General features: G+C 54.0%; 1 protein-coding gene across 1 annotated transcript in view; it reads right to left on the bottom strand.

The window, feature by feature from the left end:
* ITGA9 (integrin subunit alpha 9) overlaps positions 1–13,949 on the bottom strand; it is a 242,502-nt gene that overhangs the window by 184,657 nt on the left and 43,896 nt on the right. The window contains exons 9-13 of the mRNA XM_036431802.2: positions 10,153–10,290; positions 8,031–8,136; positions 5,931–6,025; positions 1,137–1,227; positions 471–516 (exon numbers count right to left, since the gene is read on the bottom strand). Coding sequence (XP_036287695.1) covers positions 471–516; positions 1,137–1,227; positions 5,931–6,025; positions 8,031–8,136; positions 10,153–10,290 — 476 coding nt within the window. The remainder of the gene's footprint in view (positions 1–470; positions 517–1,136; positions 1,228–5,930; positions 6,026–8,030; positions 8,137–10,152; positions 10,291–13,949) is intronic.

The following is a 13,949-nucleotide window of genomic DNA, read 5'->3' as shown; positions in this document are numbered from 1 at the left end:
CCTCAGATTCTGCCTAGGCGCTCCAAGGATGCTATCATCGCACAGCGGTAAGTCACTGCAGGCCCACCAGCTAAAAACCTGGGACAGAGAATAACGAGAAAGGGAGCATTGGCCCTGGCGGAGTCGCTCAGTTGGTTAGAGCATCCTCCCAATACACCAAGGCTGCAGGTTCGATCCCCGGTCAGGGCACATTTTGCCATGAAGGCAAAAATAAGTGGAATGGCAAACTGATGTTTCTCTCACTCTCAAATCAATAAAATAAAATATTTTTTTTTAAAGAAAGGGAGCGTTCCCACAGACTAAGCACCTCCCCCCTCCCTCCCTTCCCCTCCCCCCTGGCAAAGAGCAGGACAGAGGGAATTGCCGACTAATGGTGAATGAGTCCCCCTGATCCCCCCACCACCACCACCACCAATCCCACCCCTCACCCATGAAGAATGTCATCCGAGGAGCAAGAGAGAGCATCTCACCTTAGAAGAACCACGCTGTCGGACATGAAGGCTCCAATAGTTACATCTGAAAGTCAGAAACGTGCAGATTTAGAAGCCTGCCCACTCTACCCCAAAGCAACGGAGCCCTGCCGCGAGAATGATCCTGTAAGAGTCGGAGCCACCCGGCCCATCTGGCAGCCATTCACCAGTTGCGGCTGTTGGGCCTGTGCAGTGTGGCTGGTCCACACACTGAGATGTGTTGTGGGATTTCAAAGACCTCGTCGGAAAGAACAGCCACCTCCTTCATTTCCATATTGACTATACTTTTAAATGATAACACACTGGCTATCCTGGGCTCAGTGGTTGAGCAGGAGGTCATGGTTCAATTCCCAGTCAGGCTACATGCCCACGTTGTGGACTCCACCACTGGGAGTCTTGCAAGAGGCAGCCATTCAATGATTCTCTTGTTATCATGGATTTCCCACCCCTCTCTCTTTTCCTCTCTGAAATCAATAATAAATATATTTTAAAAAAACAAAAACAAAAGACAAAAGAGACTTCCACATTTTCACCTTAAAATCAAACACCAGGCCAAACTCCCCCTGCTAAGGGTGTGAATTTTTCTAATCCTACAGAGACGTCACCACGCTACCTCGTGCATTTTTTCCTTCGTGTATCTCATTGGCCTTAAGGGAAATCGCTCACCGGGATAGCCGTTCCCATCCATGTCGATGCCTCCGGACATGGACTGCCCGAACATCCGCAGAACAGGGCTGATCTTCCGCCCGGACAGTCTCTGAAACAGACAGCAGGGAAACTGAGTCACTGGTAAGGAGCACAGTCACAGACAAGCCCCGTGACTGTGTTAGCCCAGCTTCCGAGGGCGCCTGGTCTTGCCTTTGTTGAAAGAAAAACTTAAAAACAGGAGTCCCGATCTGATCAGGGAGTCTTTGGCAGCCAGCGGAAGACCACACACTCCTGCACTGCTCCTTGTCTTAGCCAGATGCCGTGATTTAAATGTTTTTCTAAGTCTGGGGCTGATGAAAGACCCACCCAGGCCCCTGTGTTCGTGTTTTGACATGTTCAGTGAAGTGTGACGTGGGTAACGTGTGGCTGCCCTTTCTAATGAAGGTTCTGTGTCGTGTTGACACGGGGAGAGCTGGCTGAGATTCTAAGAACATACTTTCCCTTCTATCACCCTTCCCAAACATGTAACGAACCATGTGACGCTCCTCCCTCAAGCGGCACACCTTGGAGTCTTTCCCCAGGCCCGTGGTCGGCAAGCTGCGGCTCTCGAGCCACAGGCAGTTCTTTGGCCCCTTGAGTGTGGCTCTTCCACAGAATACAAAGGCCTGGGCGAGTCTATGTTGAAGAAGTGGCGTTAGAAGAAGTATAAGCTTTAAAAATGTGGCTCTGAAAAGAAATGTCCATCGTTGTCCTGTTGATATTTGACTCTGTGGACTCATGAGTTTGCCAGCCACTGCCCTAGGCAGACAGGCAATGGCGTGTGTCTAGACTAGGGGTGTCGAACTCAATCAGAGAAGGGGCCAAAATCTAAAATCCAGCCTAAATTGCGGGCCGAATGGTTTACTGAACAGTCATAAACTGTCATTTTGATAGAAACGCAGCGGAGTGCAGTGATGACAGCGCGGTGCGGGCCACATTGCAAGGCCTGGCGGGACGGATTTGGCCCGCGGGCCTTGTGTTTGACACATGTGGTCTAGACAGTCCAGACAGCCATAGGCGACCACCTCTCCATGCAGCCAACCAACAGATCTGCAGGCTCCTGAGCTTCCCAGACGGGGTGAAGCCGATTTACCTCGGAAATCTAGAACACCATGGCCCTGGACCTCCCATGCCCTGTAGGACACCCCCAACATGCGCCGGAGCCTCCTCCCTGGAGGGCAGCTCTCCGCCAACCATTCAGCGCTCACGGCCCGACCAACGCCGGGCATTCTAGCATCTGTGCTCTTATTCATCACTCATCACCGCATGTCCCCACGGTGGTTCAAGACTATCTGCTTACAAGCAACCTTCGTCATACATCGACATCTGTGTGGCTCGGTCTCTCACAAAGATACCGAGAGCTTCCAGAATCAGAAGAGTCCTATCTTCCGGCATTGAACCTGTCCCGTCTTCTCTTTGTCTGTACTATCTCCTTGCAGAGGCTCAGGCCATGATTCCCTCCTGGGAGGGGACAAGAGAAACGCTTTGTTTTCATGCCACGAAGCAAAATCCTCGTCAGAACCAGGCCTGCAGACACCCAGAGGCTCGCTGTGGACTTTCTCCCCTCGCCCGTTTCCTTCCTGGGCCGCCTCCAGAGAAGTCACGAGGCTGGGGAAGGGGTGTTTCCAGAGGATCTACAGGCCACGGCCACGGCCTGCCACAAACAGCCCTGCACTCACCACCTCCAGGGAAGCTGTCCAGCAGGGGATGTGCGAGCACAGACGTACAACTCAGAGCCCTGTCGGAAGCTCGGCAGGCATGTGTCTTGCATCCCACAGGGCTCGCATCCTACATGGCCCTGGCTAGACAAACGTGGACGGACTCCTGCGCGCTCCATGGAAAGCCACATCGCTCTGAGGTCCAACAACGCCGGCGGCAGCCTGCCCAGCCCCTGCCCGCCTGAGGTCTGCTGGGCTGGGGCGCGGAGGGGAAGCACAGAGGGGTGGTCCACGCGGGGGTGGCGACGCAGGCTTACGTCCTCCCGCAGACATCTGCAGGCCATTAGGCCATAAAGCCAGGAAGACACGTCTGCTCCGCGCTAATAACTCTAAATGAAAACCAGGAGCTCCACCAGGTTTGCAGACAGTGTCCTCTGGGCAGGAGAGAGGGAGAGATCGCAGGGGCCACCCTGACGCGCCCCAGGGGACTGTCAGACCCAGAGAGGCACGCAAGCATCTTAAAATCAACCCTTGTCCCGGGGGAAGGCCCCCCTCCCCCCCCCTCCCCCGGAGAAAGAGGAAGGAGGCACAGAGCAATGTGGAAGAACTGGACTCCGATCGCACCATTTATCCAGCAGGAATAATACCAGGCCGGGCCAAGGAACAGCCACCGCCTTGCCCGGGGTTGTTTCTGATTTCCTCCCCGAGTTCGCCCACACAATGCCCGCTCTGTCCGGCCCTGGGCCCCGAGGAATCTGTCACGAGAGGGTTTTAGTTTCCCTGTTCAGTCCCTGACCTTATCACATCCACGAGAGCAGCGTGGAAAAGTCTAATCATAGTTGTTTCTTTCTCTCTCTCTCTCTCCTTTTTTTTCTTTTCCTTTTTTTGAAGAGCCCCAAACGACTTCTCTTTGTCAACGTGAACGAGCCAGCCTGCTGACAAAGGCCGGCCGGGTCCAGCTGCCGATCCGCGCTTCCTACCGCAGGCACACGCTGACCACAACGTGTAGCCCCCAGCTGCCGGCCTGCAGGGTCCCGCCCAGCAACGGAACAAACACTGGCCCGCGGGGGAGGGGGCCTCGCAGGTTGCCTCCCTGTGTGGCTGGCTTCCGAGGTCCAGGAACAAGCTTCCAGAAGGATGTGTGGAGAGGGACCGGGGCGGCTTGCTGCCCGAGGATGGGGATCCTGGGGAGATGGTCAGCTCCTCAGCAGGAAGACCACAGGGGCCACCAGGACAGGGCTCTCGAGTTGAGAAAGACACCAAGGATCCTAAACCGTCACACTTCACGGTGAATGCAAGAAAGAGGAATGAGTTCCGGGGCAGCGTGCCAGAACCGCAGCTTGTCGTCCCGGGGAGGGGGGCCCCTGACTCGGACTCGGGCAGCCCTGGTGACACGGATGGGACCCCCCCCAACTGTGACTGGAGCCCTCTCCCTTCGGCCATGTCCTTCAGCGGAATCCCCTAAGGGCGTATTCTCACCATCCCAGGTTCTTTTCTGATAAAAACTGGAAGGTCCATGTTTCCACATTCCTGTGTTTTCCCACTGGGCTTCCCCCAGGGCCCTTTCTCCAACGAGCAGCAAAGGACGCTGGGAACAACGAAAGGTTTGGGAGTCGGAGTGGCAGTTCCTTTCTTTTTAAAAAAAATATATATATTTTATTGATTTTTTTACAGAGAGGAAGAAAGAAGGGTAGAGAATTAGAAACATCGATGAGAGAGAATCATCGATCAGCTGCCTCCTGCACACCCCTTACAGGTGTGAGGATGTGCCCGCAACCAAGGTACGTGTCCCTTGACCGGAATCGAACCTGGGACCTTTCAGTCCGCAGGCCGACGCTCTATCCACTGAGCCAAACCGGTTTTGGCAGGACAGGCAGTTTCGATGGCCATGCTGCCACATGTTGGGCAAGTTAAAGAACCTCCCTGGGCCACAGTCACCCCACCTCTCTCATCATCAAAAGTGGGTGAAAAAAGCACCCGTCGCGCATGGCTGTTAGGAGAGTTCAAGGTAAGAGGCAGAGCTGTCCCTCTACTCGCATCTACTCCGCCCCCTCCCCCCAAAGTCACACACGGAACAGGAGGTCCCGCCCAGAGGGAGCCTGAAGCCCCACGGGCAGCGACCCACAGCCCCTAAGTAGCCAACTTCTAGTGCAGCAAGAACAACTGTGAATGTACAAACTGATCTCCCAGTATGGACTGCCTCTAAAAACCAACTTGTAAGGTCTGTGCCTTTTTTTTCTCCCCCTTACCTAGGAACTTCAGTACGGAAACTGGTTTTGGGATTTTACTACCATTTCATTTTATGGAACATTTATAGGACCTTTTATGAAAGCAAGGCTCTGGTCAACACCGTGTTTCCTTAAGCAATAATCAAGATAGGAGGCGAGCCTCTTCTCGAGGAGAAATAGAAGCATGAGCAGGAAGGCGGAAGCACATAATGAGCGCTCCATGAATCAATATTTGCTGATGGGGGATTTCTCCGCTCGGGCCGCGTCCCTCTGTGTCCCTGACCCGCCGGGAGCACGGCCCAGGCCTGGGGCCGCACTCTGCACAGACTTCCTGGCGGGGCTGCCGCCAGAGCACCAATTCCTGTTTCCCAGGGGCTGGGCCCCGCACCATCAGCAAGTTTGAGCACCACGCTGATGTGACAGAAAACTGAACTCGCCACTTCCATGTTCCCCAGACTGGGGCACCGGGCCAGAGCTTACGCAGCTTCTCCTGTCTGTGCCCAACGGGACAACAGCCCTGCAACGGCTCTCAGGTCCCTCCTCCATGGACCGCAGTCTTTCTAGGTCACCTCTGACAATAGATGCGTTGGCTTAGCACAGACGGTGGACGGGAGGAGTAACAACAACAACAAAGAAAGCCTCTTCTCCGATCCATAGCTCTAACTCTGGGTGAGAACGCGGACGCAGTCTTGCGTAGGCTGAACGCACCCCTCCATGTGAGCGCGCTCCAGAGTCTGTACACGTCACCTGCTATTTCATATGCAGCACCAATCGCGTGTGCCTTTCACTAGAGGGTGGCAAGGCTAAGGGCTCTGCCTCCACAGAGGGTGGCACAGGAGGAAAGTGGGATGAATGGGTGAACCAACAGCCCCTCGTCCCGCCATTACCATTGAGTACTGGGGGACGATGCCGTCGGCGTCCCCGTGGTAGATGTAGACGGCGCCCGAGAAGTCGTCCTCCATGGGTGCGCCGATGGCCACATCTGAGGGGAGAGAAACAGCTGCAGTGAGAAACGCCACGCGGAATAATAACCTGGAAGAACAACCAGGACTCCCTCATCCCTGCCACCACGTCTGAGTCCTTCCAAGCCAGACATGTCTTGGTTGTTGGTTGTTTAAGCATCCACGCAGGCCCATGATCTCTCAGCAGGAAGGAAAAAAAAATTTTTTTTTTTTTTCAAAAGAAATGAGAGGAGGCGAGAGAGTTTTTTGTTTGTTTGTTTTAATATATTTTATTGATTTCTACAGAGAGGAAGGGAGAAGGACAGAGAGCTAGAAACATCGATGAGAGAGCTTCATCGATCAGCTGCCTCTTGCACACCCCCTACTGGGGATGTGCCCGCAACCAATGTACATGCCCTTGACCAGAATCGAACCCGGGACCTTTCAGTCCCCAAGCCGACGCTCTATCCATGGAGCCAAACCGGTTTCGGCAAGGCGAGAGAGTTTAATTCCAGGAAAGCTCCTAGCTCATTCTCCGAGGGAGAACAATGTCACAGAGCCATCCAAAAGAAGAAAGACAAAGATAAACCCCTGGCCTAATTTCCCTCCGCCAGAGAGGGCAATTCTACAGGCAATGGCTGATGCATAGAGAAAGCCATCTCTAGCCCTACGTGGTTTGGCTCAGAGGATAGAGTGTTGGACTGCGGACAGAAGGATCCCGGGTTCAATTCCCGGTCAGGGCATATGCCTGGGTTACAGGCTCAACCTCTTGTGTGAGGCGGGCAGGAGGCAACCGTCCAGTGATTCTCTCTCATCATTGATGTTTCTATCTTTCTCTCTCAGAATCAACAAAAAAATATATATTTAAAAAAAAAAAATTAACTCTATTCCTGGATGAGGAAATGTACACAATGGCATTTGCTTCATACATGGAAAAAAATTGACATTATTCTCACAAACTGACAACTCCTGGAACGAAGCCTAGATCTTCCTGATTTTTTGCCCTTTGCATTGAACGAAAGTCACATGTCTGCAGAAGTGAGGTCAAGGGTGAGAAGCGTGCACCCACATGACCTCCAGAGGCGATCCCCGCTGTTGAGTGAAGGCCTCTCTGGACAGTGGTGTGAGGACGCCCAAACAGCCCCGCCTGAGGCACCAGTGGTCCCCAGTCCCTCTTCCTCCTCAGCCATCGCCCAGAGACGTGGCTCCCGCAGGCCCTGATGTCTGGTATCTGCCTCTACAGGGAGGGGAGGCGGCACAGAACAGGCCAGAGGGAGTGGCCGCATCCGGAAAGGACACTGCTGTCCAAGCAGAACTAGACTTTCGGTATCTATCCCCAACCCCCAACCAGTGACTTATTCAAAAGTCAGTCCAACCTGGCCATGTGGCTCAGCGGTTGAGCATCGACCTATCAACCAGGAGGTCTTGGTTCGACCCTCAGTCAGGGCACAGGCCCATTTGTGAGCTTGATCCCCAGAGTGGAATGTGCAGGAGGCAGCCGATCCATGATATTTTCTCTCCCTCTCTCTCTCTCTCTCTCTCTCTCTCTCTCTCTCTCTCTCTCTCTCTCTCTCTCATCATTGATGCTTCTAGCTCTCTCTCCCTCTCCCTTCCTTTCTGAAATCAATAAAAATATATATTTTTTTAAAAAGCCAGTCCAGCATGCTGTCACTATCAGGGGAGACAACAGTCTCTCCTTGCTCATTTCACGAACAACGTGGGAGAGCCCTGTGGAGCATCGGAGGCTCAGAAACAAGACGTATCTGCGGCGGGAGGAAGCTGGCTTCAGCTTCTCTGCCGTCTGAAGCCCCCATGGACCAGCCCCAAGGTTTACTGGCCCCACAATCACACAGCGAAGCACACAAAGCTGACGAGACGGGACTCCCGGGAGGCGAACGCCAGTGGGCTCAGAGCTCAGCCCTGAGTGCCTGCCCAGACAGCACCCTCCCTAAAGGTGTCTTCTCTCCCCGGGGGCAGGCAGAGAGAGCCAGGAGCGCGTGGTGCGAGGGCCAAGTCGGAAGGTGGGGGGGGCAGGCGCTCACCCACCTGGGAACCCGTCGTCGTCCAGGTCCCCCAAGCTGGCCATGCTCTCCCCGAAGTGCGCGTTGTAGGCGCCGTCCCCGCTCAGGGCCAGCTGCTCCTCCAGGGCTCCCTGGACACAGGACAGAGGGAAATCGGAAAACAAAACAAAAACACAATAAAGTAAAATAAAATAAAATAAAATAAAATAAAATAAAATAAAATAAAATAAAATAAAAGAGTTGGGCACACCATCTCTCTAGTGCACCCCATGGACAGGAAACAGCTGGGCAGAATCAAAGGCACCCAAACCTCTCTCTCCTGGGGGCCAGATGAGCCCCCTTTACCCGGGCAGCTTGAGGCTCTCCAACAGCCTGCAGTGCCTTTCGGAGGAAGCGTGCAGGAGGCAGCCAATCAATGGCTCTCTCATCATTCATGTTTCTCTGCCTCTCTCTCCCCCTTCTCCCTTCCTCTCTGAAATCAATAACATATATATTAAATAGGAAGAGGTTCAAGAATACTTAAGTACTTAGGGTCAGCACTTGGCTTTAAGAAGCATGGGCTGTAGGGGGGTGGGATGTGTGGGTGAAGGGTCCCCCAAGAAGATTGGGGAACTCTCCTGCTCCACATGTGCGCACCCCGCCTTCAACACATTGTTGGGCTGCCTGCCTGGTCGCCTGACCGCCTCAGACAAGTTAACACCACGCCGATGTGTCAGCCTCCTGCAGACAGAGTGGCTGGTCAGGGCTGAATGAGTGCCTGCGGTCCTCGTCTCCACAAGGTTCCCCTCATTTCCCCTATGCCCACCTCTCCCCCGCTCCCCTCCCTGTAATGTCAGCGGGGATTCAGGTGACCAGTTCTGCCCAGGTCCCAGAAAGTGTCTTCCCTCCCACGTTTAGATCCACTTGCACAGGGTTTGCAAACATCCAAGGAAGCCCAAGGCTGGCATGTGCCCTGGCTCCTCTTTCAATGGCTGCCCTTGCTGCCTGGCACCTGCCCACCTGGTTACAGGGACACGCCAGCACCTCTACCCAACTGGGGTAACTAGCATCTTGTCAGTGCTTAAAAGCGCACTCACTGACTTTTTTTTTTTTTTTTTTTTTTGTCTGGCTAAAGATAAAACTAAAAACCAAGACCACCCCCCCCGAGTGATGTTATGATCCTTCTCAGTGTATGGGCTGTGTTTTTAAAGGTTGTTTGTACATGCAGCTTTTCATCCTGCTTTTCTCTGATTATCTCATAAGCATTTTCTCATGTTCGCTCAAAGGCTGGTGGTACCAGAATTTATTCATTTAACCATTTCCTCCTGGATGGACACTCTTACTTCCAGGTTCTGAAAAGATTCTGCTTTCTCACAGGTCTCCTACAGCCTGCCCCCTGCACCTCCCCCCTCACTCCCCCCCCACCCCGCCTCCATCCCTGCTCCCACCTACCCTCCACTCGGCTGAAGGGGAGCAGAGGTGTCCTTCAGCCCCATCACATCCCTCTCACGATTCTGCAGAATAAGGGATATCTGACAACAGCCCTTGACCCCCACCCAGCCCCCTGCCGCCTCACACCTCCACCCACTCGCCCAGCTCCCAGCCCACCCCTGCCTGTCTGCCCACCCCCTACTCCTTCCTCGAGATTCCTTCTAGCCATCGCGTCCTCTGTGAAGGATTCTCTGCTGTCTGGGCAGATGTGTGTGCACACCGAGGAAGGCAGCACAATCTAGAGATGAAGCTCTGAACCCAGCCTGCCTGGGTTCAAATCCCAGCCCCACCACTGCTTAGCTGTGTGATTTGGGGCAGGTTACCTGACCACTCTGGGCCTCCGTTTTGTGTGTTTTGTTTTTCACCTGAAGCATGGGGGGCCACTGATACCAGGTGCACATGATACTGAAGTCATTCACACAGAGCGGGAGGAACAGCTCCTGGTACCTGGTAGGCACTCAGACCACAGCCATTAGGATTTTTCTGAAGCTGTGTGTTGGCCGTTGTAACTTTCCATCCGCGGGACACTGAGCCTCCTGAAGGCAGGAAGCACGTCTCCTCACTTCCTCTGGGTCTCGGGGCCCAGCGCACGGCCCAGTGGGGTGCTCGGTCACTACCCACTAGACGTGTCCCCCCCTCCCACGCCCTGTCCCCAGGCTGCCCAGCACGGTACTCACATTTCCTCTGTTGATGTAGACGGTGACCTGCCCCTCATCCCTGACCTCAGAAAACATGGGGGCCCCCACCAGCAGGTCGGAGAGGCCGTCCGCGTTCAGGTCAACTGCGCATAAGGAGGAGCCGAAGTAAGAGCCCATCTGCAACCAAGTCGAGTTGCAACAAAGCGTTCAGTGTCTGCCCTCGCACAAGAGGCCCTCGCTCTCCTCCAGCCCCGGACCCCTTCTAGGCCCTGACGGGGGCGCTGCCCGCAAGCCTCAATGCCAAGGTGAACGGGCAAACACCCCCCACTTCCCTGTGTCTTGCCGCTGTGATGCCGGAGCCCCCGGGCGCCATGAGACCAGAGCTAACGGGCCTGGAGTCCCCGGTCCTGTAGCCCTCCTCAGCGGGACAACTCATGGACCCATCCCGGGAAAACAAGGCACCGTTTCTGAAAATACAAACTGAGCTTGCAAATATAGGTCCCAGCCATCCTCAAGGCCCCTCGTGATTCCGGCGTTTGACAAGGCCCAGCACACAGGAATATGAAGTTTCAGGACAGGAGGAGGCATGAAACAAATGGGACGTGGGAAACGGGTGACCCCCGCCCAGCCCTGTGCACAGCTAAAAGGCCAGCGAGGAACTCACGAGCTGAAGTGACAGAAAAAGGGAGAACTCGGGGACCACCGGATGGATGAGGGACCCAGCAGACCACACGGGGGCTTCCTTCCTCATAGCCTCATCTAGTCCCTATTACCTTAAATCGGGGTTCTTAAGCCCAAACGGGACTGGGATCCAGGCAAGTGATATAACAGGTAAGAAACAAGTGACAGCGCGAGAATGCTTACAGGTGGCAGGTGACGCTCGGCTTCCGTGGCTAAGACGCAATAGGGAGTGGTGGAGACTGAGGCAAACTGGCGCCCCCAGACCCAGCGGCGGGAGCAGCTCCTACCCATCTTCAGTCAACTGCTTCCCCGAGGAAGGCCAGCCTTCCCGTTTTCCAAGAGAAGCCCAGAACCAAAACATTTATTGGAAGGGCCTATTTTTTTTTTTTTTAATGATAGCCACTAATTCATATTAAAACAAACCAACAAACCAACCAACAAACCACTACACAGGACAAACAAATGTGTGTAGGCTGTATCCTTTCCCGAGGCTGCCAGCAGGCGCGCTCTGGTTTTTAGGAGAAAGGCTATCCTGGTAAAGGCCATGTTTGCAGACCAAAGGATCTGGTTCTGGGGACAGGAGGCAGCATTTTCTTTCGCTGTAGCGAGGAGGGGGGCAGGTGACCCCACGGAGCAGGACACAGGTGGGGGACACTCCAGACCACTTCCTGCAGCAACCCTGGGCCAAGGGGACTCAGATGCCCTTTCCCAGTCCCAGGCCAAGGCCACCTGCACTCAACCCACATGCCCTCCCCACCCCCATGCCCAAGAGGAGGACAAGGACCATCCCCAGGCTCAGGAGGCAGGGGCACAGACACCAGCCGCCAGTCCCCGACTCAGTGGCTGTGCCGATCCCCCTATCCCGGTGGTCGCCAAACTCATTAGTCCTCAGAGCCAAATACCAACAGTACAACGATTGAAATTTCTCTTGAGAGCCACATTTTTTTTTAAACTGAAACCTCTTCTAACGCCACTTCTTCAAAACAGACTCGCCCAGGCCTTGGTATTTTGTGGAAGAGCCACACTCAAGGGGCCAAAGAGCCGCGTGTGGCTCGTGAGCCGCCGTTTGCCGACCACGGCCCTCTCTGGACATGAGTAAAAGGACTGAGACCCAGGCAAGGCCCCCGCAAACGATGTGTCTCATTCTAACGGGCTATTTAACTTGGCATGCTCTTCGGTGTTAACTCAGAAGTCCCTGGGCGTGAAGTTTCCTATCTGTGTTTTGACATCCTGAGGCATCACATACTCCGTCAACTCAATAAAACGTCAGCATGGCAACGGCCCGCAGTGGGGGTGCACGGTCCTCGCTCGGGGAGCTCCCGTCAGCCTGGGAATGTGGGGACGTGTGCCTCTGTGAACAGCTGGACTGCACACACACTGGGGATTCCTCATGTGTCCTATGCATGAAGCATGTCCACCAATGAAGATCAGAAGATGAGTTTTTTCTTCCTTCCTTCCTCCTTCTTTTTTTTTCTTTTTCTTTTTTTTTTTTTCCTCATGGTGAAGCCAGGAGATAAGACTATCTGATCCAATTCTGGCCACACGAAAGCAGAAGGGACTGGCGGTTACTGAGTCAGACCCCTCCTGCATGTGTGAGACACCGTCAAAGGCATCCTTTGAGAGCCGGGGGTCATGACCTTCCCCTATGCAATGACAGAGAAGTCAGACAGGCAAGAATTCCTCTCATCTTCGGGGGAGAAAAGCAGAATAAAATGCCTAAGGAGAAGAAGGGTCTATTTCAACATCAGAAGGAGGCAATGAGGGTAGAGCTAGAGGACAGGGCGACCGGAGGGCAGGAGGGAGTGGCGGACGAAGGAGTAAGCCTGGCGCAGTGCCAGGAGCAGGCAAGACCAGCCCTGAAGAGAATGACAAGTGGCCCTCACGCCCTCCTTGGTCTTGGGGACTCTTTGCCACGAAGGCACCGTTATTTCTTCCTAACGCCGGAACTGTTTGGAAACCTTTGCAGAACTGCTGCTCAGGGTCCTTTTCCAGGGTTGCAGCTTTGGGGTTTGGAAATGTTAAAATGAAACAGGCAGCCCAGCTCTCGGGAGAATGCAGAGCTGTCCTCGGGGGGGAAATGTCACAAAACTGAGTTTGGAGATGCATTTTTTTTTTTTTTTTAAAGAAACAACCTGAAAATACGATGACAATTCAATACTGAGTATGTGCATGAAGGTTGCTAAAACTGCACAAAATGAGATTTTTTGTCCTCACAATAGCATGCATCAACAGAAAAATATGGAGATCACGCAGCAGGTCTGACTCTGAGCAGAAGCTGATCGAGGGCCGGGACACATGGCCGCCCAGGAAGCAAACAACCTTTCCAGCCCCCCCGCCCCGCCCCTGCCCCCACCCCCCTCGTTTCTCTGGGTAGTGGAAGGGCAATCACCTTGTGACAGGCTCCTGGTGTCTCCCTCCCAAGCCCCAGGTCCTGTCCTCTCCCGAGCTCAGTAAATTCCTGCACCAGGACAAGCCTCTGAACGCCCCCGCCTTCCCTCTCAGCCTGCACTCCTGTCCCCTCAGAGCCACCCGTCATGCTGAGCAAGCCAGCGGATCGAAGAAGCCACACTAAGGAGGGGGTGGCCATGTTTAATAATCTATGGCATCTACAACTGGCTTACTTTCAGCTATGGTGCAGGATGGACAGAAATCAGGATGGAAAATCTGCAGGGATTTGCATTAGGAACGGGATGAGGACAAGATGACACAGGCAAATAAACGTTGCCCAAGACTAATTAGAGGGCTATTTCCATTTCAAGGCTCTAAAGGGAAATGGGTGACTCACTGGGTTGTGTTGTGTGTGTGTGTGTGACAACAGTCCCTGCGGCAATGGCAGCGGAGGGCTCAGGATGCGAGAGGGCAGGGGTGGTGCTGTGCTGGTGAGAGGGAGCATGACACCCATTTGTCTGTGTGACTCCTTGGAAAGTGATCAGGTCTGCTTGCTACCTCTACACACCTGTGCGTGATTGCTCTGGAGGTGCAGATGTGTATGTATGAGGCAAAGACAGACAGACAGATAGACACAGAGATGGAGAGAGACAGAGAGGCTGGGAGAAACAGAGCAGGCAGTCATTTTGATGACAGTGTGAAATACAACCTGTTACCAAATAACTCTGATGCTGAACTTGGCCCCGTGCAAACTCATCTTGCTACCT

This window comes from Pipistrellus kuhlii, unplaced genomic scaffold (assembly GCF_014108245.1).
Source record: "Pipistrellus kuhlii isolate mPipKuh1 unplaced genomic scaffold, mPipKuh1.p scaffold_m20_p_11, whole genome shotgun sequence".
Taxonomy (NCBI): Eukaryota; Metazoa; Chordata; class Mammalia; order Chiroptera; family Vespertilionidae; genus Pipistrellus; species Pipistrellus kuhlii.
The sequence above is the reverse complement of the archived record's forward strand: the minus strand, read 5'-3'. Positions and strand labels throughout refer to the sequence as shown.